Source organism: Pteropus medius, unplaced genomic scaffold (assembly GCF_902729225.1).
Source record: "Pteropus medius unplaced genomic scaffold, Ma_sr-lr_union100, whole genome shotgun sequence".
Taxonomy (NCBI): Eukaryota; Metazoa; Chordata; class Mammalia; order Chiroptera; family Pteropodidae; genus Pteropus; species Pteropus medius.
In genome coordinates this window covers 19,276,232-19,302,667 of record NW_024342467.1, presented here as the reverse complement: position 1 = coordinate 19,302,667, position 26,436 = coordinate 19,276,232, and the positions used below count along the sequence as shown (strand labels likewise).

The following is a 26,436-nucleotide window of genomic DNA, read 5'->3' as shown; positions in this document are numbered from 1 at the left end:
ATTTAATATTAACGCAAAGCATCATGTTTCTTCTCTTTGAATATGCTTTTTTCTTTTTCCTGGAATATGCTTTCTTGATCAGTTTTTACTTCAAGACACAACTCAGATGTCACCTCCTCTGCGAAACCTTCCCTGACTTTCTACCCCTTGGCTGAGTAAACTGCCCCCACTGCTCATGCTCCTAAAATCCCCGTATTCCACACATTTAACATGACTTTTTCTGCTGCATTGTGTCCTTACAGATTGGACTTATGTCTTATTCCATTCCAAGTCCACAATGCCACCTCGGACAGTTCCTAGCAAGTAATGACGATTCATGATTTTCAAAATAAAACAGTCTTTCTACAACAATGCAGTAAATTCCAGATAGCACGGTTTTGTTTTGTTTTCCTAAACTAACAGAAATGGAAGATTATGCGTTCCAGCTGTGGAGATGGAATAATCAGGAGATGCAGAACATCATCTGTTGAGATTAATATGTATGAGAAAAATGTCCTTGATAAGCCATTAAACAAAAATTAACCTCATACGCTTGCCAAGCGCCTTATACATTTGGACATGGCTGGTAACCAAATACCTATGGGAAAGCAATATGGCAAAGATGAGATAGGCCTGACTCTAGAGGAAGGACTCTCATTGGCCTGGTTTGGGTTATGTGGCTCAAGATGCTATGATGGCCAGTCCTGGACTCATTCACTGCTGGCCAGGAGGCTGAAAACTGATTAGGAATTCGGTTAGTCTGGGAGGAGGGCTTTCCCAAAGGTGAAGGAGAGACTGGTGTGTTGTTGGTAGATGAAGATGTGAGACAAAACAAAATAACAGCAGTCACGTAATTAACACTGTTGTAATAGAGACAACTAAATTGGAATCCTGGGTCCATTCTTTACAATCTTTGTGAGAGAAGACATTTCTTAATTTGGGAATCAGTTTTCTTGTCTTTCAAAAGGATGTGCCTCCTAAGGTGGTAATTACAAACAAGAGAGAGACATCCACAAACACAGCAGGAAATTTTAACATACCTCTCTTAGAAACTGATATAATAAGCAGGCAAAAAAAAAAAAAATAAGGGTACACATGATTTGAGTAATAAAAGCGATCCTGATTCAGTGGTCATATATAGAACACCAAAAACAGGAAGAGTGCACATTCTGTTCAAGCACGAACTACTTTTCCAAGAACTGATGGGAGAGCATGAGCTTCAGGAAGGCATGCATTTGGGGTCTGTATTGTTCACCAATGTAACCCAAGCACCGAGACCAGTACCTGGCGTATGTGTATGTATGTATATAACACATTTTAAAACTCTAGCCATTTGTTGATAGACGTGTGGATTGTTTCATATCTTGGCTACTGTGAATGCAATGAACATTATATCTCTCTGAGACCCTGATTTTAGTCCTTTTGTCTAACCTTAGCTAGGTTCTCTGTTACTAGGGAGCTTCGCATTCATAAACATGTCTATTATGTTGTTTTTCCCAACCAGAGGATCAGGATTCTCTCTGAAACGAATGCTCTGTCAGACTGAAATAGCAGACAGCTTTACGAATACAACACCTCCCTCCCCTTTCTTTCCTTCATCATATACCGAGCACAGACGAGCAACCCGTTTTCAATGCTGACAGCCTCTGAGGTTTTCTTTGTTTCTCTTTCCCTGGTGTCTCCCCATCCTCTCGGGAATAAGTTCTTGCTGTTCCCCTTTGAGAATAGGAATAATTCATCCAAACATAAGGAGAGGAAAAAGGTGTCTGCGGGGAGGGGAGAAAATCAATCCCCTGTCAAAATAGTCTGGCTCCACGTCTGCCCCTTTCACTCAGCCTTCGCTTCGAAAGCGGGCCCGGCTGGGTGGGGTGGGCCGGGGGCTCTGCTCACCGAGCGTCTGTCACTCCAGGCAGAGCGAGGGCTGCCTTCTGAGCTGAACAGGAAAATGACTAAGTGGTGACAGAAATGGCTGCCAGTTCCAAGTAGAAGTGCCACCTCTGAGAATGCATTGTCTTTTCGGAGAGCGTTTTCTCTATGAGCTTCGTCTCCCCTCGGAGGCTTCTGTGAGAGCTGAAGACTTGATGCTCGTCCAATTGCCCAGGCGCCTTCTGGGTCCTGGAGCGCCAGACTTTTATCCTGGAAAGAACCTTGACAGTGAAAGGCAGAGTCGTAGGCCGTGAGGTCAGTTTCGGAAGGAGAGGAAATTTCTGAGGAAAGTGTCAAGAATTCCAGGCTTTCTGGGTGAACGCTCAGGAAGGACACAGGCCTTGTTCCCGGAGCCTGGACTATTAATTAGTCTCTGCTCTGACACTAACAGTAACAGTTCAGTTACTTTGAACAGTTAGATCCTTTGGGGTCTTGCTTTTGTGGCGGGTTTTCAGTTGGGTTCAGAGCCACGCTCGGTCTAGGACTACGTATTCCCTACTACGGAGCCATGCCTTTCCTGCGCGCCCTACCCAGTGTGTCACAGATTGTGTGTGTTGCCCTCTGGCTGTAGGAACGGGCACTGTTCACAGCCCTGCGGGGGCACTGGACACCGTCCTCTAGTCCTTCCGGTGGTTGTCCCCCAGCGTTGGGTGTGCTGACCAGTGTTATACTCAATGCCCGAGAAGGAACTTCTGCACTTCTCTGACTGGTCTTCTGTCTTGCAAGCACTAGCTCCCTTCCTTCATCTTCCCAGACTCTTAGCTCTATTTATTTGCTGAATTCAGGGGGGCCACCGGGCTCTAGCTGGCTTTTCCCTTCTTATGCCGCAGACTGTAAACTCTCTTACGTTTGTAACCTGGGGCAATTACAGGGCTCACCTCCTTAGTTAGCCATCTCAGAGATCACTGTCCTTCATTACCTAAAATGTAGTGACTTGAAATCTGTTTCTTTTTTTATTGTATTTTTTTTTTTTTTGGTTATTTTAGTGAGTGGGTGTATCCAATTCTTGTTATTCTTGCTCAGGTGGAAGTAGAAGTCTTTAACTTAAAATTATGGCAGAAAGTTTAAGTTGAATATAAGGAGTGATTTTTTTTTTTTTAACTATCACTATTAGAAAAACAAAAATAGAACCCCTAGGAATATTTTGGAGTCTTCAGACCTTAATAAAGGGGACACATAGTATTAGCTATGGGTGATTATTTATTAGGAATCATTTCTGAGGTATGTGACAGAAAGTAAATTCCAACCTTCATCAAAAAGGGTTATTTATCGGCTTAACACTGTTCCGGGAACTCTAAGGAGGTGGGCCAGACACATCTGTCACTCAAAGGGTGAGTGGCCACTCCAAACACATATCTTCCCTTGACCTAAGGGCCAAGACAGAGAATAATCCTCTCCCCAGCAGAAGTGATCTGAATGGCCGTTTGAGCCATGCAAACAGTGCGAACATATTAATTACTCTTTCTGTTTAGTTTGGAGCATGGTCTTCAGCCTTTCCACACTCCACCCTCCCTCTGCCCCCTGTACCCATCCCCATGACTGACAGTTTACTAGAATCACGCTCGGGGTGGGGCAGGACACTGTGTAGTCAAAAGTTTACCTGTGAAATATGACAGAGCTTTAAGAGATGATCTTGTAAGATTTCCACCTACTCTAAAAATTCGTTATTCTAAGGACCAAAATGGTATCAAAAGGATCTGAAAAATATCCATTATAGGGCTTCAGACAACACACAATCAATTGATTCCCTTCTTAAACTATTTCATAAGGTTTTTCTGATTAAGTAATGCATGCTTATGAATGAAAGCTTAGAAAATTGAGGAAATCTCACTACCCAAAGAAAACCCCTGACAATATTTCATTATATGTCTGAATTGTTAAAGAATGTGATTAATTTGATTTAAAAGAGGCCTACCTGAATAAAGACTTGCTAATTCTCTTGATCTTTCAGGCTTACAGACCAAGTTGAATACCAAATCTTGGCACTTATGCTCCCACTAACAGTGAGCAGATTTTTCAATTAATTATAGCATGCGTGTACTTTCGAAGGTCTTATTCCTCTGATTACTTATTAGTCGCTGCTCTGTATTCTACTTTGTTTCATAAAAATGCACGTCATCAGTTTCTAGTCACTGCTGCTGCATCCTGCATTAGAAAAGCTTCACTGTAATACTCAGTTTATCTTGACGTGTTTGTGAAGGATCTTGGATATAAACAGGAATGGCGGGGTATGGGTTGAATGGGATCCATAGTTGATTTTGTGTCGATTCTGCTCATTGATTCCTGCATTCGTCATTCATTACTCATCTATTCAGCAACTTTTTATTGAATATCTAGTATGTTCTAGGCACTTACGGGGTAGTAGAGAAGTAAAGTCTGAACAAAACACACATAATTTAATGGGAGATATGGAAAAAATAAACAAGTTAATGAAATACAACCTGTGATAACATGCTCTAATGGAAGCAAGCAGAGTGTCGAGATTTACAAAACTTACACCAGACAGGGTTTTCTTCTGCTTCAGACCTTCGCTAGCTCGCTCGGCACCGCCTCTACAAGGCAGCCCACCTCCTCAGCGTGTCATCAAAGCATTTCGTAGTGTGCACCCTGTCCCACGCTCCTGGCTTCCACTGCCCCTAACACTCAGGCACATGTGAATACTCACCTCTCCCTGGACACGTATGTAATGCCAAGGGGCTCGGCTTTTAACCTGCTAGTGACAGAGGGTCTCCGAGTGGCTCTAAGCAAGGCAGGGACCCAGCCTCTCGTGGCGTGTGCTTGCTTGGTGACTTTGCGGAGTGGAGCGTGCAGGAGGACCCGGTCAGGTGGAGCATGACAGCCTGTTAAGCATCTACAGGGCTTCAGCAGCAGCGCGGCATGGCCTGAAGTGGGTGGCAGCGACAGATCCACAAGACGCTAAGGTGGTGCGCCCGCCACGACGTGAGCGGACACCGGTGGTGAGGGTGACAAGGTGATGTGAATGGCCCCTGGCGTTCTGGCCTGGTAGAAATTGGCAAGCTGCCAGCTGAGGCAGTAGAGGTGGCAGTGAAGTGACGTTAAGGTAGTAGCATGACTGTAAGATATATGTAGATTCCTCCAGGGCCACCCGCAGCGTGTGGGGAGGGCCCGCCGGCTGAGTTTCCTTCTTGCTTTCCCCGAGTGCGTGACACAGTCGGCCTCCTGGGGTTGACGTGGAAGAGAGGACTCTGGGAAAGAAGAAAGACTGATTGAAATGGAGAAGGACCTGGGTCTTCCTATGTGTGTCTTCGTTTTGATAACTTCTCATTTGACACGTAGCCCCCCCCACCCCTGTTTTTCACCTTCTAGTGAATATCACCGATACCCTTTTTGTTGTTGTTGTCCCCCCTGTAAGCATCTCTGATGATTTCTTTCACCTTTTTTAACTCTTTCCCAAGGGCTGGACTTTGCTGCTGTGTCCGGGTGTCTGCCGTGAGGCGACGCCGGTCTCCTGGCCAACTCAGGTGAGCGGCTTCCTCACAGGATGTCACATACGCCCCTCAGGATGTCAGCTCGCATTCCACCGCTTGGGCTGAGCTAGTCTCTCAGCTCTCGTTAGTAAAAATGTGGTCCCAGGCCAGCAACCTCGGTCTCACTCTGAAACTTGCTAGAAATGCAGAGTCTTCGGTTTAACCCAAATCTATATTTTCGCAAGATCCCGGTGATTCCTTTACACATGACGTTTGAAAGCCCTGCTCTAAGAGGTAACGTCTGAAGAGCAGAGCTGCTTCCAGTGCCCTACGCTCAAGGGCCTGGTTCAGGGGGAGAGATCAGAGGCTGCACGTGCAGGCAAGCCACCGGGGTCCAGGGGACCTGGCCCCGCAGCTCCATCGCCAGCCCATCCTTCGTCCCAGACTGTCCTGGAAAGCCCCAAGGTCAAGGTAAGAAATCAAGCCATTCGCCAAGAGGGCATCAAGGCCCAGTGTTTCATGGTGGCCTCCAGCTGGGCCGCCTCTTACTCTTGGCAGCAACTGGTAGCTATTGTTAGGGGAAAAAGGACCATGCGGACAGTGGCACTGCAAATGGCGACTAAAAGGATGAGGCCTCTGTCTGTGTTTGCAATGACAAGGTCAGTTCTGTTTGGGAAGGAAGCACAATGGCCCTTTGTTCAGCGGATGTTACAGGATTTCAATGGCAGGAAGCAGCCAGGGGCCGATTAAGAGACAAAATGCAGGGCTCTGTGTGTGCCACACTTAGTCCAGCCCCGACAGCCCTATTGTAACAGCCACGGTTCACACAGCCCCTGCCTGGGCCCGGCCACCTTTTTCAGAGAAACCGTGGGCGTCGGACGTGCCCAGGTCTATTTGTCTCTTCCCAAGCAAAGGGGGTGAGGCTATGCCAGACTCTGGGAGGACTGGTGGGGACAGGGAGATGAATTGCCAAAGAACAGATAGGATGGAAGGTGACAGTGAGAGTTATTTGGGTCAGAGCCCACGGCGGATCAGGTAAGAGACGTTGGTGATGGGATCAAGAAGCGTAGTGCTGAGGCTTTGAGGGGAGGAGAGGGAGCAGGGCAGGGAAATGCCACCACTGGCCACCAGTGGTCCCCGCAGTGAGACAGGATGTCAGAAAGGCCGAATTCAGAACGCACACCCCACTTACACCTGGGAGACGTAGGCATTTTGTATACTTTTTCCGAGCCTCATCTTCCTCATCTGCAAGATGCAGATACTGACATAAGGGGATGTGGCAATGAAATTAAATGGACTGAAGCATAAGAAAGTACCTAGCAGAGGATTTGGCAAATTATGAATTCTAGTTCATTTCTGTTACCTGTCAACTCGTACACCTGCACCCCGGCCCTGCCGGTTCCACCCCTAAGAAGGGTTCAGGGCATGCTTCCCAAATGCAGTCAGGGGGACGGGTGAGGTTAGACTGGTGGCAGGCAGAAGACCACTGTGGTTACCCCCCGCGGGGGTCAACTGCAGCCTGAGCTAAGGCAGGGTGTGTGGGCATGGAGAAATGGCGGAGATTTTACACAGGATCTGATGTCGCCAAATCCTCATGTTAGAATAATCACTGTCAAGCACTGTGAATGACGGGGCCTGTGTTCCCTCCCCTTGAGTTACGTCATTGTTGCGCTTGAATCGTTTCCTTGTCCGGTCCCTGTTTCACTGACTTGTGACTTCACCTGATCATGAAGGACACTTTGTCTCCCAGAAGTTTCCGGAGAGTATCGCTCAGGAGCAGGACCACCTACCACCCTGCTGTGCCAGCTCTGTGTTGCAGGGTGGCGGGCCGGGCCGTCTTCCTCCTGTGGTTGTAATGGGCTCACTTCCTCAGAACCCTGCCCCTAAACGCTAAACAGAGCGAGCTGTTCCCGTCACCTCGTTCTACTTCCTCGGAAGAGGCTGGTCTCAACCCTACCTGGAGCCTCTGCGTCCTCCATTCAGGGCTGGCAGGAGGTGGGACCCCTCCTTTTCCTGGCCACCCCCATTCAGGCCTGTGGTGATTTGAGAACCAGCAGCACCTCTTTTTCCATTAGTATTATATTTCTACAGAGAGGGACAAAGCAGCCCTGATGGGTCTAACCGGAGTCCATGGAGACAGCTCAGGGGTCCAACACCAGTGACCGATACCACAGGAAGTTGTCTCTCTCCTCTGAGGAACAAGGCTCGCCTTACTGGGCCTCATTCATGTACCTAGATCTTTCCATTAGTGCAAATTCTCTCTCTCTCGCCAAGAGCAGGCTCACGCCCACCCATCTGTGGACAAGTGTGGGTACCGCTGTGTCCGAGGGGTGGGCTCTGCTGTTGTTTCTGCCGGGTGTCGAGTGAGCTGTGTGTTCGGATCTCATTCCTTTCCCTTGACTTTGGAGATGACTCTCTGCCGAGGGACCCTCAGGTCTCACTGACCAGGATGCTCACAATCCCAGTCTCGATTTTCTCCCCATGCGGGTCAGAGTCACTTAGGTTAGGCTGAGGGAGAGACAGGGATTGACAACCAGACTGGCACAGGAAGCACTGTGGGGTGCTAAGGGGTGCAGTTGCCTGGTCCCCCCCACAGCTTTCTAGTGGAGGGTGCTAAGGTGTCCAGAGTCTTTCTGTTCCGGCATACCCCCTCGCTTCTGAAACCTGCCTTTCTCCTGCTGACTCCTTGCTCTTTAATGAAGGAAATTCACCAGGGGTTTATTTAATAACGATCTACTCTGTGCACCAGATTATTTGGCTATTTGGCTAGTTAAACTGTCAGTCTTAGCTTCATCTCCTTTGATTTCCTCACTAACTTCTTTGCTTTGGGGGGGGAGATTGAGATAATTCAATATATTGAAACTTCCAGAGGGTGAAGTTCAGAGATGGGAAGGTTTTAATAAAACTGACTGGGCTTTCTCCACCTGAGGTAGATGTGCCTCACCATTTTCTTCATCCCACAGATTTCAGAGTGCTTCTTTTCATCAGTGAACTCCCTCATCGAATGTGAGATTCTTTTGGACTTATCCTGGAACGCAGGCTGGAGACGCTATGCCACAAGGAGGTCATCAAGCAGGGGGACCCACTTGCTTTATTATTTCTTAAGAGATACTGCTTCTCGAAGAAGTTCCGTTAATGTCCCCAGGGACCCTTTTCTTATTTCCAGATCCAAATCGATCATCGCTGTCGCTCCTTGAGTGATACAGGGAAACTTCAGGAAGAAAAGTAATGCTCCCATGACAGGTATGAGTTACAGGGACTTGGATGTGTTTTTCCCATAGGACCCAAGACATTCCCAGCAAGCAGATGTTGCCCCCAGGCCTGCATTCTGTAGGCTGATGAGCTAGCTGGTCTGGTCTACTGCCCGCCCCCTCCATCTTCTGCCTTCTGGCCCCAAAGAGCCTCAGGTCCTTCCGGAAAGGGAGGATGGGAGGGGCGCTGCGAGTCATCGAGTACCGGGTTAGCTGTCTAACGTGGGGGTCCGCGTCTCCCCGTCTTCTCTCCTGCCCCTCGCCATCCCCCCCGTGGTGCGGCGCGGGGCTCGGTTCTCTCACACTCCTACCTCTCGTTTGCTCTGCTCTGGGGGTTGGAGCCACTCAGTCTCTTGGTTCTTGCAACTGTCAGGACAACTGCCCCCTTTCTTGGGGACACTTGTTGGTCCCGATGCCGGACCAGGGCCCCGGGTTCCCATGTTCGTGCAGCCCATGTTGTTCTGGCTCTTGTCCTTGGAGCCTATTTGTGTTTGCTTGGGAGGGTCCCGTCCAGGTCTCAACATCCCACAGTGTGAGGGGATCAGTCTTCTTCCTGCGTGGGAAGGTGACACTGAGGACATGATGTCATTCTCCCCTTCTCAGCAGAAGGGGACACCAATTCATTACTTCCCCAGCACCACGATGTCCTCGAAGAACCTCCCCTCGTTTCCTCATGTGGCCCGGAAAATGCTTCAATGGGATGTGGGTTTTGCTGTGGCTGACATCTTTTACCGTAACCCCCGAACCTCATAGAAACCTAAGAAATACCACAAAGATTCACCTGTCTTATTCTCCTTTCTTCCCAAAGAGCCAATCTTACCAAACTCTCTATTCTTACTTTATAGCTTCTTCCCAAAGTTAGTAACTCAAGACATCTGACGGGTAGGTATGAAGAGGAAGAAGCTCAGATGATCATGGTTTTGTAGGATCGCTCATCGTGGTCTAATGACACAAGTATGGAGATGGATTATTCTCGTCAAACGAGGCGCAGTGACGCATTCACATCGGGTCAAGGGAAAAAGAAGTTATCATAAGGATAGACAAGGAAAAACTGAACAACTGTCAGGATCCATGGTACCTCTATGGACGGGTCGCTCCAAACTGTGTTTCCTCTCTCTCCCTGCCCCCTCCTCTATCCATTTGCATTTCTCTGTAGAATTGCACCATTGTCCTTTGTCAACTTCCTCTGCTTGTTCATGGGTCCTTCCATCTCCTGGGCTTAAAATGGTTCATCGCGACCTCTCCTGGTTACATCGAGGATTATGAACTTTGGGTTTCAATTCCCACTGTAGTATCCTTGTGCTTTGAGGACCAGTGTACAGTGAACCCCCATGGATTAGGGGTCCACTTTGGTTCCATCTGCATTGGCCAGGAGGTGCTAGGGTCTGTGGGACCCAACCTTGGCCAAAGGATTAAGGACCGTGCAGGACAGTGTCACTCAGAAGAGATCGTGGTCATGGCAAGCACACTAAGGCAGGCTCACCCCAGCATTATTCTTGTTCTGTTGTGGGTCTGAGCTTTTCTCTCTCCTCTTTAGGCAGGGGCAGGGGAAAGAAGGTGGTTCGCAGGGTGGGCAGATGCTGAGATTTGCTGAGGGCACAAATATCCCCCAGAAACAGCCTGGTGATTAGTAAAGAAAGGCCACCCTTCCTTAAAAAGCAACACCATGCCAAGAATCTCCTGTTATATCTGCTGAGAATGACCCTTTGTGGACTTTGGGGGCCGAGAGGGTAGGAAAGATGGTCAAGGAGAGTTGTTTCTCCTTTAACTTCTATCTACCTTTGCTCAAAGGGGACTATTGGACTAGTCACAGGGAGAAGCGAAGGCCGTCCCTCCCTCTCTGACATCGCTCAAAGAGGCTAGGAGGGGGATGTGTGTTGGGAAAGAGCTGATAGGATCTGGATGGGGAGCAAAGGAAAGACTGTTAGAGATCAAAGCAAGAGGAGCACAGGAAGCAAACTCATTTAGTGGAGACATTTCCTTCCACGCGGAGGTGTTGTTACCTTGGCCTCTGGAAACGGGCACCCTCCCTCCTACCAGGTGGGGCTTCACCCGACTGGATTGTGGGTGGGAAGACTGTTTGGAGCTCACTCAACCCAGCCCATCCTCCTCCTCTCGAGCTCGGGCTGTCCACACAGGGAGCAGAAGTTTTCTTCTGCTTTTCACTGTCCCACCGAAGCAGCGAACTCCCTGCAGCAGGAAGACCTGTCCCGGTCCAGTGCTTCCGAGAACTTGGTGGGAATATCGGGCAAGGTAGGCAGGCTACATGCTTCCAGAAGCAATTTCCAGAAGTTTAGTGGCTTTACCCTTTTCTATGCCCTCAGCGTCCTCTCCATGCAGCTTGCAGATGGGCTGTGGGCATGGGAAGTATGAGAACACTTGTGGGGAGTTTAGTGGATCAAGCGTGGACAGTGTGCAGAACCTTTCTCACAATTCATTGACCAAAACTCATGGGACCAGAGTTAGCTATAAGGGAAGCTGACAACTTCATAATGCAGTGGTGTCCAGGGGGAGGGGTGAACAGCGCTGAGCAGTGGCTGTATATGCCACAGCGGGAGCCTAATACTAGTGTTTGTCGTTGGTGAGTAGTGCCCCTTACCCGTAGGTACGAACCACATGCATTAGTAATAAGGGTGTTGTTTCAATCTCCCTCTGTCATCCTTTGTTTTATTTTATAATCTGTTCGAGGTTTTCATGGGGAAGAGACAGGCTATTTTTGGCCCCTTCCATTGGTGCATGGCCTTGGAACACTGAGAAAAAAACACGGAAGTGGAATAAAACAATAGGAGGAGACTTGGACTCTAATTTTCTTTGAACCTTAAATCACCAGGGGAAGAGAATATGATTTTGGACTTTAAATCCTTTGGACTTTAATATCGTTGGACTTTAACTTAATCATTGCCTTTAATCATCGAACTTTAATTTCTTCCCAGAAAATTCTTGATGAGAAGAGGTTGATATTCAAATTTGTAACATTCCGTAATTGGTATTTTATTGCTGGAGTATCTTAACATCATTTAATTTCATTGTAGAACATATAATGGTCTATATTTAGAGTAACCATATAATTTATCACCCAAACTAAGATAATTGAGAGAAAAAGGAGGCTCTATTAATAATTATGCCGGAACAGGCATAAACCTCGACTGCTTCAGATGCATTGGGATGTCTAGTCACTCTAGCTATATTGGAAAATGTGGAAGGACAGAATTAAGAAAGAGAAATGGAATAGGGAATGAATTTCCAGCAATGAATGTAGTAGATTTAATTAATGAGGCTTTGCTTACACACATAAGAGCCCTCTGGTGATCAATTCTAGCTTGTCCACAAGTGGTCCCAGGAGGATCCATAAAGGAGCTGTACCAGTCAGGGGACGTCCAGTCAGGGAAAGAAGAACCACAGTAAGTAAGACAGACACAGGGGACTCGATGCAGGTAACTAGGTACACAGGTGTCGGAGAGCTAACAGAGCAAAAAGGAAGAGTAACATACAGATGAATAATTCCAGAAAGCTGCCGCCATTGCTAAGACTCAGAGAACAAAAGGAAACAGGTAGAGTTATCCTAGGAATTCAGAGGAGAGGCCGCAGGGCGGATGCTGGTACCCCTGGGGCAAGCAAGCTTCACGCAACTGAAGAACGATGGGGCCCGGACATTGCTAATAACTCTGAGGAGATGGTAAAGCTTGTGCCTGGAGGAGAGGAAGGAACCTCCCTCCCCGCCACCCCCGACTCCTCCAATTGTTTCTCCTTTCCATCTCGCCCGGTTCCTTTCGGCAGAACCTACCCAACAGGAGCTAACTGTCAGGGGGAGTCTGCGAAGTATGGTTTGCAGAGTCCCAGCCCCAGTGTCGAGAGTGGGCTCGAAGCAGAGAGACAGTAGGGACATAAAGGGGCCAAGACGCAGTGGCTGGCCTGGTGGAGGGGAAGCAGAGAGGTCTTTTTAAAAAAAATTTTATATTAGCTTTCAAGTGTACAGCACAATGGCTAGACATTTATATAATTTAAGAAGTGATCTCTCCGCTTAGTCCAGTCCCCACCTGGCACTACGCACAGCCATCACGATACTATTGACTGTATTGCCTGTGCTGTACGCCGCATCCCCATGACTCCTTCGTGACTACTAATTTGTACGTCTTCATCCCTTCACCTTTTCACCCAGCCCCTTAACCCCTCTCCCATCTGGCGATCACCAGTTTGTTCTCTGTACCTATGAGTCTGTTTTTGTTTTGTTTGTTCATTTATTTTTTTCCTTAGATTTTACATATCAGTCAAATCATATCGTATTTATCTTTCTCTGTCTGACTTATTTCACTTCATAATATCATCTAGGTCCATCCATGTCATTGCAAATGGTGAGATTTCATTTTTTTTTATAATTTTTTTTGATGGCAGAGTAATATTCTATCGTATATATGTACCATAATTTCTTTATCCAATCATCTGTTGGTGGCCACTTAGGTTGCTTCCATATCTTGGCTACTGTGAAGAGCGCTGCAGTGAACATAGGGGTGCATGAGTCTTTTCAAACTAATATTTTTATTTTCTTTGGATAAATACCCAGAAGAGCAATTGCTGGGTCATGAGGTAGTTCTATTTTTAATTTTTTGAGGGACCTCCAAACTGCTTCCTGTAGCGGCTGCACTCACTGATACAGGTCTCGATAGAACTTCTGCTCGCCTCGGAGTGTTGCCATGGCAGCTGACCACCAGTTTAACAGTTAAGCACTGGTGGCTGCGAACGAACAGCTGGGGGAAGTCATAGTGGATAATTCTCCATCCCTCCGGTTTCCTTTCATCTGAAGAGGTCATATTCGCAACTCCTATGAGTCCTTCAACCACCCATGAGGGAGAATGGCCTCATCTGTGTCATGAATTTGGGGAGCATGAACTGGGCATGCTCAGCTCAGCCTTCAGCTCCCCTGGGGTGCAGGCCATTTGCAGGAAGCTGATATTCTCCTCTGCCCCTCCATGTGTCAATCTTACCAGTTCATTCATAAGACTAACATTTATTTACTGGTGCCTGGTCGATTCCAGGCACTGTTCTGCTTCTGGGGATATCATGGTGAACAAAATAGACAAAGGTCCCTGTCTCAGGAGATATATAGGCTTTAAACAATAAACAACCAATAAGTATATTATATAATGTATCGAAAGGGGATAAATGCTGGTGCACAGAAAAGAGAATGGTGAGGAGATCAGGAGTACTTGATTGGCAGTTGAAGGGCTAAACACTGTGATCTGGAAGCCTCACTTAGCAAGTGCATTTGAGCCAATGAGGAGTGTCATCTGTCACTCACACTTAGAACGTTAACAAACGCGATAGCGTTTTTTTGTTTGTTTGTTTGTTTGTTTGTTTTTTGCGAGGCAACCCTTGGTTGACCTCACGGATTGCAAAGAACTTGTCAGCTTACCATCCCTTATTTTTTATTTTTTACGCCTACAGCACCTGGTCTTCCTAGGTGGTCTCCCATCCAAGTACTAATCAGGCCCGATCCCGTTTAGCTTCTGAGCTCAGACGGGATCGGGCTTGTTCAGGGTGGCATGGCCGTAGACAACAAACACCATAGCTTTTGAGGCGAATATTGACCATTCCGTTCCTCGGTCCAAGTAGGCACTTGTCCTCAGTGCCTGAACATGCCCTAAGTGGCTTGCATGAGTAGAACTTTGGGCTCTGGCTCTCAGCAGAGGCAGTTCATCCTCCTGAGGTGTCTTGGAGCAATGCCTCAGTCAGAATTGCCTGTAATTAGTGCTTTAACCAGCTTTGCAAATAGATACAGGTAGATAGTCTGCCCACCTCACCCTGCCTCGGCTTTGCATCCAAGGGGGCAGTATGACGGCAGTGGCTAATGCGGTTGGCAAACAAATGAGCGCTGTTTTTCTTTCAAGGCAGCGGTCCTCAGTGTGGTCCCCCACCAGGTGAGTGGAGGGCCATGATTTCTGGAACCTTCCAGGGGGGTGTCTGTGAGGTCAAAATTACTTTCATAGCAGCACTAGGATGTTATTTGCCTCTTTCCTTTACATTCTCTCCTGTGTACGGTGGAATTTTCCAGAGGTTACATGGCATATAATAGCACAACAGAATGACTGAAGAAGCAGATTAAAATACTCCTTTTTTTCTAACTATATATTTGTGTGAAGCCTGATTTTCTTTATATATTTCCATCAAAACAACATATTGCAATACACTGAATGCAGAAGATATGAAAAATCCAGCTGTCCGTTAAGCCAAACTTAAAAGAGATTTCTAAAGAAGTTAAAACAGTCTTTGTCCTTGCTAAGATTGTTTTTTGGGGAAAATACAGTTACTTTCCATATAAATGACATTTATATTAATATACATAGTAAGCTTTTTTTATTTATAAATAAATTCATGAATAAACATTAAACATTTTTTTCAGTTTTAGTTTTAATTTAGTGATTATCAGTGGGTATAATCCACATAAACAAACGTAAAGGGTTCCTGAGACCAAAACGTTTAAGAAGGCGGCTCCAGAGGCTCCGATATGCTGTCACGTTCACGTGCTGTTACAGCCCCAATCACCTCTTCAGAGTCGTCCTTTCTTGTCCCCAGACATCACTTGAACGCTTGGCTGTGCTTCCCGACTTGACGCTCGGATATATCTATAGGCATGCAGAACTACTTTAGATTAAGGTCTATCTTAATGGAGGGAAAAAATGCATTTAATCCAGAGTGGAAAGAAAATGAAATTAGAGATGTCCTGGGTTTGTACAACAGGTATCTGGAGAGTGGCAAGGTAATCAAGTTGATCTCTTAGGTGACCACACGTGTCCTCAGGTTGGACCCAGGGCAACTGGATGGCTGCTTAAAGAGAAGCAAAGGGAGCCTGCACACTTCCTGGCCATGTGGAAATTGGCCGCTAACTACCCAGCATGCTTTGGGTAGCCGGCTCCTGATACTGGCCCTTTGAAGAGCTGCGTGAGACGCCCTGCACCAGAGTGACCTGCATTACTTATATTCATAAAGGTTTCCAGGCTTTATCCAGAACCCAACAAGTCAGTCTCTTGGGCTAGGGATCTAGAAATCTGTATATATATTTTTTTAACTTCTTGGTTGATTCTGCAGTTCAGCCTAGTCTGGGACTGTTGATTGGCCTCCTTAAAAATCTGTGAGTTAGTAATGGAGACATGTGAGTTACATGCTTTTGATCCCAAATATTTCTCCCAACCACCTACCACAGGTCCAAAGTACCTACCTTTGGTAATTAGCTTTTTGGGATTAAGGTGACACCATCTCTAGTGATATCTATTTGAATACTACACTCAGCTACCTCTGGGAGTGACATTTTAGCAAGTGGCTTATAAACTCGCTCTACCGTGAGGGATGAGAAAGGGCAGAAAGGATGGGAACAAGGAGGAGGAAACTTTCTGGAAGGATATGGAAGTGGGAGGCCAGTAGCAAAAGCTTGAGGATTCCAGGCCCCTTAGGCAAGAAGAGAACAGAAGACAGACACTGATTTCTGCTGAACCGACTCCCGAGGCTCCGTGGAGGAGCCAAGATGTTTCTGCAGATTTTGAAAAATGTTGGCATCGGTATCCCTGTTACTGGATGCTAATGATACGTGCTGGCTCTGAATGCAGAGAAGGAACCCAGACGATCCTTCAGCCATCTCTGCTGTTTCAGGTATGAAAACGAGATCCAGCTAATGACCTTCTCGTTGCCAGTCCGGTCCCCTCCTCCGCACTGCCTCCAGAATAATCGTCTAAAAGGCTTATTAAAAACGTTTAGAAACTTTTATTGTGAAATAGAACATTCATAAAATGCATAAAACATAAGTACGTATAGCTTAACGAGTAATTAGAAGGTGACTCTTGCAACTGTCACCTAGAGCAAGAGACAGAATCCTGCCAGTCCCTCTTCTGCATGCCTCCTTCCAAACGCAGCCCTCTCCTTCCCCACAAAAGTGTCCCAATCTTGGATTTTATAAAAAATAATTTTTTTGCTTTGCTTTCGAGTTTTGTCACCTATCTGTGCATCCCCAAACACAGTAGTTTAATTTTGGCTGGTTTTAAATTTTACATAAATGAAATCATGTAGTATTTCTTGATATCTATCTTTTTTACTTTTATGTAATTTTTAAAAGATAGTTTTCATGTTGTGACAAGCAGCTGTGGTTTTTTTTTTTCAGTTTTGTGGTTGTGAAGTATTCCATTGTTTGAAATGTACCACAATCTATCTATTCTATTGTTGGTGGGTGTTTGTTTTGCTTCTAGTTGGGATTCTTATAATCAATGCTATGATGAATATCCTTTATATATTATCATGGTGTATATAATTATTTTCTGTAGTATGTGTACTCAGGAATGGAATTTCAAGGTGACAGGGTATATACATCCTTAATTTTACTAGTTAAAGGAACATAATTTTCCAGAATGTTTGTATTAACTATCCACTCAAGTTTTGAAGCTGATTTTATGGCCTGGCATATGGTCAACTTTTCTAACTGCTTCATGTGTGCCTGAAAATACTTTTTAATCTGAGGTAATAGGATAAAGTGCTTTACCTAAGGTTTTCATTTTGTTTAAAGTATCCAGATCATTCCTAATTTTTATCTGCTTCAATTACTGGAATTAAGTGTGATGAAATTTCCTCCTATGTCTGTGGATTTGTCTACTTGTTTTATAGTTTTGACTTTTTAAAGTATATATTTTGAGGCCACGTTATTAAATGCATAGAAATTGAGAATTATTATGTCATCATATTGAACTGAAACATTTATCGTTGGAAGTGACCCTGTTTAACGCTGCTCGTGCTCTTTGCCTTAAAGTTTGTGTAGTTGTTGTTACCCTTGTCTCATCAGCTTTCTGTCGGTGCTGTTTCCATCGAAGGCCTTGGTTCGTTCTTTTATTTTCAAACTTTCTGTATCCTTGTGTTTTGGGTGTGGTTTTTATAAACAACAGATAGATAGGTATTTTTTTAAAAATCTAGTCTGACAATTTTTCTTTCTTTCTTTCTTTCTTTCTTTCTTTCTTTCTTTCTTTCTTTCTTTTTCTTTTCTTTCTTTTCTTTTCTTTCTTTCTTCCTTCCTTCCTTCCTTCCTTCCTTCCTTCCTTCCTTCCTTCCTTCCTTCCTTCCTTCCTTCCTTCCTTCCTTCCTTCCTTCCTTCCTTCCTTCCTTCCTTCCTTCCTTTTTCCTTCTTCCTTCCTTCCTTCCTTCCTTCCTTCTTTTCTTTCTTTCTTTCCTTCTTTCTTTTTTTCATTTTTTTAGGCAAGGCAACCCTTGGTTGACCTCACAGATTGCGTGGACCTTGTCAGTTTATAATCCCTTATTTTTAAAATTTTTTACGCCTATAGCCGCTCGTCTTCCTAGGTGGTGGTCTCCCATCCGAGTACTAACTAGGCCCGACCCTGCTTAGCTTCTGAGATCAGACGGGATCGGGCTTGTTCTGGGTGGCGTGGCCATAGACTGGCAATTTTTCATTATTAACTGGAGGATTTAATCTGCTTACATTTATTATGGTTACTGATATACTTGTATAAAAAAACGCACCATCTTCCTATATGCATTCTACATTGTCCCAGCTCCTCAGGTTCCATGTTCCTGTTGGCCTGCTTGAGTGGTTTTATCATTCAGTGTTCCTCTTCTTTTATTTTGGAGGTTATAGACTTCTTTATTTCTATTACTTTAGTCATTTTAACAATGCATTCTTGGCGTATCAACGTTTAATGGTAATTTATATTCTATCCTCATTCCAGGTAATTCAAGGACCTTTAAACGATTAACATTTGGTTTACTCTAGACTCGTATGCTGTTGTTGTATGAGTGAATATTCACACTGAGTCACCTTGGAACCTCTTAGGGAGTCCCGGAGCAGTCTAGAGGCCGTGAGACTGGGCGACCCAAGCCTTCCTTCACGTTAACATTCTATAAGCATGGAACTGCAACTTAAAAACATTCACCGGACCAGACTCCTTATGGATGATGTGTACCGCAGAGAAGTGATGCACGGGTTTTTCGTGTTTCCGAAAGCAAGGAGGTTGACATCCTTGTGGTCAGGACTATCTCCTTTCAGCCAAATGCAATTGAAAGCTTCAGGGAAGGCTAATAGATCCGCATATAAAATGAGGTACATTCAGAAGACCATAAAGGAACTGTAGTTGCCAGCAGGCCTGAGGCTCACCTAAGATGATTCTACAGGAGCAGAATCGCTTTACTTGCTGCTAAAAATCTTTTTTGTTTTCCTGTCTCCTCAGCAGACCCAAGCTTGTGGCCCCCTTTCGCCGTGGGTGTGGAAGGAAGAGGCAACGTCATTTCTGTGTATGTGTAGACAGAGTCGTCCAAATGAAGTGGGAAAGAAAATTTAAACTGCACGTTTGTTTGGTTTAAAAGGGGGACTATTTTTCTCATGATTAATCACAAATCAAAACCATTAAAAAGGTGTTCCCACTTTCTGTGGAGGGGGGGAAGGTGGGATATGTTGGTTAGTGAAATTAAACTTCAATTAAATTATGTTTCACACAAGCCTGGAAAGCAGAGACGTTTTTACCATTCTTATTTGATTTAGTTCAGTAAAGTGGAAACACTTATTTTCTGTAGCGTAGCTAAATATACTAAACACACCTACTTTTGTTATCCTAAATTTCCACCTGTGCCTGAAGCTATGTGATAATGTAACCAGAGGCATCTTTGACATCTTGGTGTGGGAAGTGAGCATCTTTATTTTACGTGGCATCCTGTTGACTCTCTGAACCCACTCAGCATCCAAGGCTACAAATAGTGACATCACAGTACTAAGCTTCTCGTTTTCTTCATGAGCTCAAGCTGTATTTCTCGATTGGAAAATGATATTTCTCTGACTTCATAGTGGACTTCTAAAGAGCGAATGACTCAGTGTCGAGTCACTGAGTCATTGGTCCCCTGGGGAAAGAATTCCAGAAGCTCAGACTCTTTGAATATAACATAAGCCATTTCAATCTCAAGACCTATGTATGTAAAGAAACCACATGACCCTCTGCTCCAGCCTTATTCTGTTTCCATCTTACAGATGAGACAACTGATGCCCAGAAACGTTAAATGATTTGTTCAAAGTCATATGACTAGTAATTACCAATGTTCTTTCCTAATGTTTAAATTATGTTTTCCCAAGCTCAGCAAATACACAGACATGAGGGTTTCAGAATCCACACCAATGCACAGCAAGTTTCATTTCAATGGCAGCTTATCCTGAAGCAATCTGGAGATCTTACTCACAGCGTTACAACTACAAAAGCGCCTTCGCAGTTTTTAAAGAGCACAAAGCCCCTCGCTCGACTCTCTTCTTACCTTTCAGAATCTGTGGATGGATGAGGTAGGCGTGCAATGTCTTTTGCAGAGCAGAACTTGACAGAAATTGAAAGCTTCTGTCAGGAGAACCCAGGCCTCCTGACTTGCCATCCTGACACCCGACAGATTTTGCTCTGTTAATTGGCTCCTGTGCAGCCAGCTCTTTTAGCAGCGATTCTGTGAGTCTTCTGTGGCGCATCTTGATTTAAAGTGAAATGTCAAAAAGTCCTTCTCAGCCACTCCAAGCTTCTAGGGGAGCTCGTGTTTAGGTGACTGGACAGAGAGGGAGGCAGCCAGCCTCCAAAACCGTTGTGTAGACATAAAACTAGATTTATTCAAGCTCCTCAGATTCAGAAAATAATTCTCAGAAAGATAGTGACTGAGGAGTTTGATTTCTTTCTGAAGAGATACTTTCCCTAAGGCCACATGGAATTGCAAGGGAGGTTTATGGGGAAAATGCCACCGTGACCTTAGAGGTGCAATCTCGAGGTTCACACCATAATGAGGAATGGAGTACTATTAAATTATGCTGCATATTTTAGTGATTCCGTTAGCGGTAGGCCAACAAAAAAAAAACACGTTGAGCTCAGAATAATTCTGGAAGGAGGATTTTGCCAAGGAGATTTTAATGTCAAGAATGTATGTGAAGCTAAAAATAAGCAGCTCACGCGCATCCCAGAGCTACGTGTGAGGATGTATATATAATCAAATTAAATTTTTCCATTTCCACTTATGGAAAAATCTGTTGGTAAAAATTGACTAGAAAACATTTAGTCATATTTCACTCGGATTACGCTTATAAATACCAAACTCCAGACTTGTCAAAATAAACCTCACCAGCGCTTCCTGGCTGAGGAGACAATGGCAGCCAGCAATATGCAAAAACATTAAGGAGCTTATGGACATGTCGTGCTTGGAAAAGCCACAGGAATTCAGCTCCCCACTAAAGAGAGGGTTCAGGGACACCAAAGGGGAGAGTGTCCCTGAAGTGTGATGAGCCCAGAGTGGCCTAAATGTTAGATGCAAGGCAAAGAGCCTTTGGAGACCCTCAAAGACATGCAAGACCCAGGTCGCAGCACTGGCCGAGACAGCAGGTCTGTGGCCCATCACGTTTTCACGCTATTTCTTTCCGTATCAGAGAAAGTGTCCCCTCAATTCCGACCTTGCCCCAAAGGGCCAGCAGTTGTGCTCTTTGCACAATGGGTTTGTGGATACAACGGGACTGTGAGGTTGGCTGCTGCCAACACACCCATCTGCAAACCAAGGCCATCTGCAGAAGAGGCACTAGGTGCCAATGCCTGGAAATGAATTCACTGGCATTTTAAGGACAAACATCTTCTTGGCTACAACTACCGAACCTCCAATCCAAAACTGGAGAGCGGGAGGATCTAGGCCTCAGCAAGTCTTTTATTTGCTTCTTAAATTGGAATTAGGACATTTGTGTACAACTCTGCTTTGCCCAAATCTGGATGCCAGGCCAGCAGTGTCTCTGTCCAGCAAGTTCTGGGGCTGACCAGTGGGAAGCAGGGGGCACCTTTCTTGGCTGGCATGAATGGTTGGAGAGTTCTAATTGGCTGATTATATTTGCTGATGCAGGTGACACACACTCATTGGGAAGTTTGCTTTGTGCATCCCCCAAGTGATGAAAGGAACGGGGTGACAAAGTTGGCTCAGGCTCCATGCACATGCCCAAGGTGGTGATGGGGACCCAGGAGAGCTGATGGGGCTCGGCATAGCACCACCACTGCCCCAGGGTCTAGATGAATTCGGGCTTGGACAGAACCTGCATCTCATGCCTCTCGGTTCTCTCTCGGCACGTCATCCTGGAATCCCGTGATCTTTGCTCACTAGAGAAAGAATAAAACAGGGATGGAAAATAATTTGGTTTAGTGCAAAAGAAAGTAGGAACATTAAGAGATAAGAGTTATGAAGAATGCATTAAGGAGCAGACACTGTGCCTAGCACTGTCCATGTAATTCTGTTGACCTTCCCACTGGTCAGCACCAGAGCCCAGTGAATACACAGCACTGGCCAAGAGGTAGGCACTACTATTAACCCCATTTCACAGGTGAGCAAACTGAAGTTTACGAAGTTGAATAACTCGCCCAAGGTCATAGGTAGCTATGAATCATCAATGGCAGGATTTGAACCTCAGCCACTGGCATCAAATCCAAGTCTTAAACCGTCCTATGATTCTTTCTCCTATAGCTTTCTCCACCTACTTCCTGTGGCTTTTGCAGGAAAATAGCTGAAAAACAGCAAACATGGCAGGGATCTCATTTCGGCTCTGTTACTAATTATTCCTATGCCCTCATCGATGTCACCTTGGGAACCTTAATTTGTGTATCTGTAAAGTGATAATAATGCTCCGTGTCTCGCTATCACCACTGCATTGTATTGAGGTGATTCACGTGGAGATGCTTTGAACTAAAGAAATGTCTTCTCTAGGTGAACTGATTAAGACGGTTGCTCGGGAAGGCTCTGTGGTACAGGAGAAAGATCATGGGCTGTGGCCTGGGCCCGGGGTTAGACTTCGTCAAACTCGTGGGACCTTTCTGGCCCTGAACTGTCTCATCTGTAACCTGCTGGGAAGCTCTGGAATGAGGAAGATACACATGGGCGTCCGAGCTCCGTGGGTGGCAGTGTCTGGCCCAGCGGGAGCATCCCTTACCTGCGGGAGCGTCCCGTACCTGCGGGGGAAGCAGAGAGAGCTGCTGAAGGCGCAGTAGATGAGCGGGTTGATGGCGCTGTTCAAGGCCGGCAGGTTCTGAATGATCACGGAGGCGTAGAAGCGCTCCTCGGTGTCTGGAAGGAGGCCGAAATTGTCCAGCATGTCGAAGAGGAAGTATGGACTCCAACAGCAGATGAAGGCTGGGGAGAAGAGAGCCGTGAGCGCCACAGCGGGCCACGGCCCCGGGTGCGCTCTGTGTCCCCTTGGCCGGAGCTTCAGCTAGGATGTCCCTGAGCACCTGGGACCGCGCAGAAATATTTACAACGGTCGTGTGTGCAAATGTTTATGTCGTGACCACCTGAAGACACGCACACGTACACACCCCACAGGTGCATTTCCAAAACGGCACATTTCTTGGAGCTTCTCTATTTGCAAGGGAAGGTGTGATGTGACCCCCTTGAGACTCTATCGGAAGCCTGGGAACGTCTTGCGGTGGGAACGTCTTGCCGTGGGAACTTCTCGGCGGGAAGGGCAAGTTGCCTTGCGGAGCATCTGGAAGAGGTGTGGTTTCTGCACTCGAGGGCGTGTGTTGGGGGCGTGGTTTCTCTGGGATGCAGGGCAGTCCCGCCCCTGCCCCCTACACCCTTTGAATGCCCAACGGACATTTATGTAGCAGAAAACCCTGTTCACAGTTACCACACTCTAGACCCCTAACTATTTTATATAGGAACACAAATGTTTTTAATAAATACTAAATTTTTAGAAATGCAATTTCCTCGCAAATGAGGAAAGATCATTTTGTTTAATTTGGAACTGTAGCAGGGTTTGTTCACCTTCTCAGAAACTCAACCCACTGACAGCAATCTGCTTTATTTTTTATGTCTCCATGAAAATACACCTGTATTGGTTTTCATCTGAAGCTGTTACTACGTCTGGCTGACTATTTCATTCTTCTTCCTGTGTAGCCTTGCCCAAGTATTTACATGTTGAAATTTGCGTTATTTCATTATAATTATTTTTTTATTCCTCCTTTATATTATCATATAGTGATTGTTTAAAAATCATGTTAGGTCAATAGTACTGCATATACATTTCATTTCAGGTTGATAATGGAGCGTTGCGAAATATTTGTTATAGAAAGGGCTGTTTTGGTCAGATTGGGCTGTCGACATTGGCGGACCTCCTCGCCAGGCCTCCCTACTCTCTGATTAAAAGGACCCCAGGCTGGGCATGTGGTTCTTGATTACAAAGGCCTGTGCTGGCTCTGGAACACATGTATAAGTTTTCCCGACGGAGCAGCCAGGCCGTGGGCATCCATGCTTCTGATTGGGAAGGCAAAGGAGTTTTTGGTTTATTTTAGAATCTTCTGGGAAAGGATTTTGAGGCCTGGTGGGTTGTATCTGCTTTAGCCCCAGGTCTGCCTGCAGTGTTGTTTTGTGTCTATATCCTGCTGGTTGAGTCCTGCCGCATGTGGTCTGTTTGACATTTTGCTATTGTATTTTCAAAAGGTGAGATCGACTGTTTTGGTGAATTGACATGCAGCTAACACGAGGGCTATGCTTTCTTAGAGTGCCCAAGGGTCACATGAGGAGTAGGGAGGGGTAGTCTTTGAGCTACATAAAAAAGAAATAACACAAATCCCCTTCCTTCTTGTATATCCTCATTCATTCATTCATTCATTCATTTGACAAATATTAATTAAGCACCCAGTGTGTGGGGAGCCCTATTAAGGCTTTGGTGGCAATATTGTAAGGAACACAAAAGTAAAAGTCATTGCTCTCATGGAATTATTACTCCATCAGGAGAGACAGACAATAAGCAGATCGATATTTATCTTATAATGTCAGGTAGAAGTAGGAATATGAAGAAAAATAAGGCAGGGTAAAGGCTACAAGGTGGCTATTTAAGACTTGTCGAGAGGCTTTTCTGAGGAAGTGGCTTTGCTAGGAAACGAGATGAGGTGAGCTGGTAAACCATGCCACCATCTGAAGGCAGAGCGTTTTTGGGAGGGTGACAGTTCGAGGTCCCCAAGGTGAGAACAAGTTGACATTTTGAAGAAATATCGAGAAGACCATTGCCACTGTCATAGAATGTGGGAATGAGGCAGGAGAAGTGGCTTGGGGACAGATCACAGAGGCCTTATACGACACAGAAAAAAGGCGGGGTTGTATTCCAGTGCAACGGGAAGCCGTAGATGGGTTTGCAGGGTCCTGATAGGGTCTGACTTACATTTTTAAATGATCACATTGGCTATTTTGCTGAGAAGGAATAAGAGAAGACAAGTGGCAGAGTTCCAGGCAGAAGTCGATGGAAGTTTTGACCGTGAAAGTGGTTTATAGATGATGAGAATGGTTGGACTTGAGATCTGTTTTGTAGGTGGAGCCTCCAGGCCTTGCTGGTGGACTAGTTATGTGGGGTGTGAAAGAAACAGAATAATGATGGACAGGTGACCCTTAGGTTTTTAGTGTGGACACTGGGTGAATGACAGTGTCACTTACTGAACTGGGAGCCACAGGGTGAAGAGTTCCTTTGCAGGGGGTGGGAGAGCACACGAAGACTTCTGGTTTGACATGTCAAGGACGATAAGCTTATCAGATGTACAAATAGAGATCTGAGGTAGAAGCCACAGATATAATTCCTAAGCAAAGGGTGTGTTCAGAGAAGGAGGAACTCATCCCACGTTGCTTGTCAGTCAAGTAAGACGAAGACTAAGAATTGACATTTGGCATTTTGGAGGTTGCGGCAACTTTGATAAGGGTGGTTTTGCGGGAGTTATAAGACGGGAAACTAATAGAAACAGGGTCCAGAGAATAGGAGGTAGAAAGTGGCGGATGTGCTAGAAAAGGACGTGGCGAGGTGGGCCCGTTGCTGAAGAGGTCATGAAGGAGCTATTCCACGGTGTCTGCGATGTGCGTGCGTCTGATCCCATCGAGGGGAAAGTCTGGGACGGAGACAGATAACTGGAGGGGCAAAATTCTTGAGTCGGCAGGAAGGGACGGGATTCAGGCTCAAGTGAGCATTTTGGATGTAGAAAGAAGCAGTGTCAGTTTATCCACAGAAATAGGAGAAAAGACAGAGCACATGGTAGAGATGCTTCACATTGGTGCATGTGAAAACAGGAGGACGAGAAAGTTCTAGTCTGTTTACTTGTCTTTTCTCAGTGACTTAAGAATCAAGGTCATTAGCTGAGAGGGCTTATGGGAGAGGAAGTATTGAAGGCTTGAGAATAACAAAGAACACACACCAATCTGGTACATATTAGGTGCTCTAGAAATACTTTTTTTTCTGAGATGAGGTGACTATGGGTTTTAGAAGTAAAGAGAAAAGTGAAGAGAAAAGGGGAGAAGATAGGAGAGAGAGAGAGAGAAGATACAGAATCCATTGGGGAGAAATTTATAGTCACCCTGAAGTTAAATATCCAGACGAAATGGGATGCCACTATTGTCTTCCTTTCGGTCATGAACTTCGACGCTGAGGGAGAATATGTATTAAAGAAAACGTCTGGGTCAGTGGGTGATAGTGAACATCTGCTTTAGCTAATAATCAGATTTTCTCCAAATCACCCACCCCTTGGCCTTGCTGGACAAATATATTAATGAAGAGAGGATTTAGGAATTAAATGTTGTCCTTCGAAGGAACTGCAGATAGACTGATAAGTTCCACACATTCCTCTCTAATCAGATGAAGCCATAGACAAGTTTCTTTCTCCCGTGGGCTCTCCACCACTGGATGCGGGGACAAGTTTGCTTTGGGGATGTTAGCACAGTTCTGCAACATAGGGAGGGACATTGCTTACCGAGAATGATGACCATGCTGTACTTGATGGCCTTGATTTTTGCCTTCGAGATGAGCCCTCGGTTGTAACTCGTGCACAGCTTCCCATCTGGAGATACAAAAAGAG

General features: G+C 45.6%; 1 protein-coding gene and 1 pseudogene across 3 annotated transcripts in view; both read right to left on the bottom strand.

Annotated features, from left to right (window-relative positions):
• Positions 1–14,017: 14,017 nt before the first annotated feature.
• On the bottom strand, positions 14,018–14,136 carry LOC120602696 (uncharacterized; annotated as a pseudogene).
• A 7,444-nt stretch (positions 14,137–21,580) lies between these two features.
• NPSR1 (neuropeptide S receptor 1) overlaps positions 21,581–26,436 on the bottom strand; it is a 108,201-nt gene continuing 103,345 nt past the window's right edge. Inside the window, exons 7-10 of one of the 3 annotated variants that reach the window (XM_039862730.1) lie at positions 26,332–26,418; positions 22,546–22,735; positions 21,818–21,912; positions 21,683–21,711 (exon numbers count right to left, since the gene is read on the bottom strand). In XM_039862730.1, coding sequence (XP_039718664.1) covers positions 21,683–21,711; positions 21,818–21,912; positions 22,546–22,735; positions 26,332–26,418 — 401 coding nt within the window. Of the gene's footprint in view, positions 21,712–21,817; positions 21,913–22,545; positions 22,736–26,331; positions 26,419–26,436 lie in introns of all 3 variants that reach the window. The other 2 variants (XM_039862731.1, XM_039862732.1) reach the window with 2 other exon arrangements.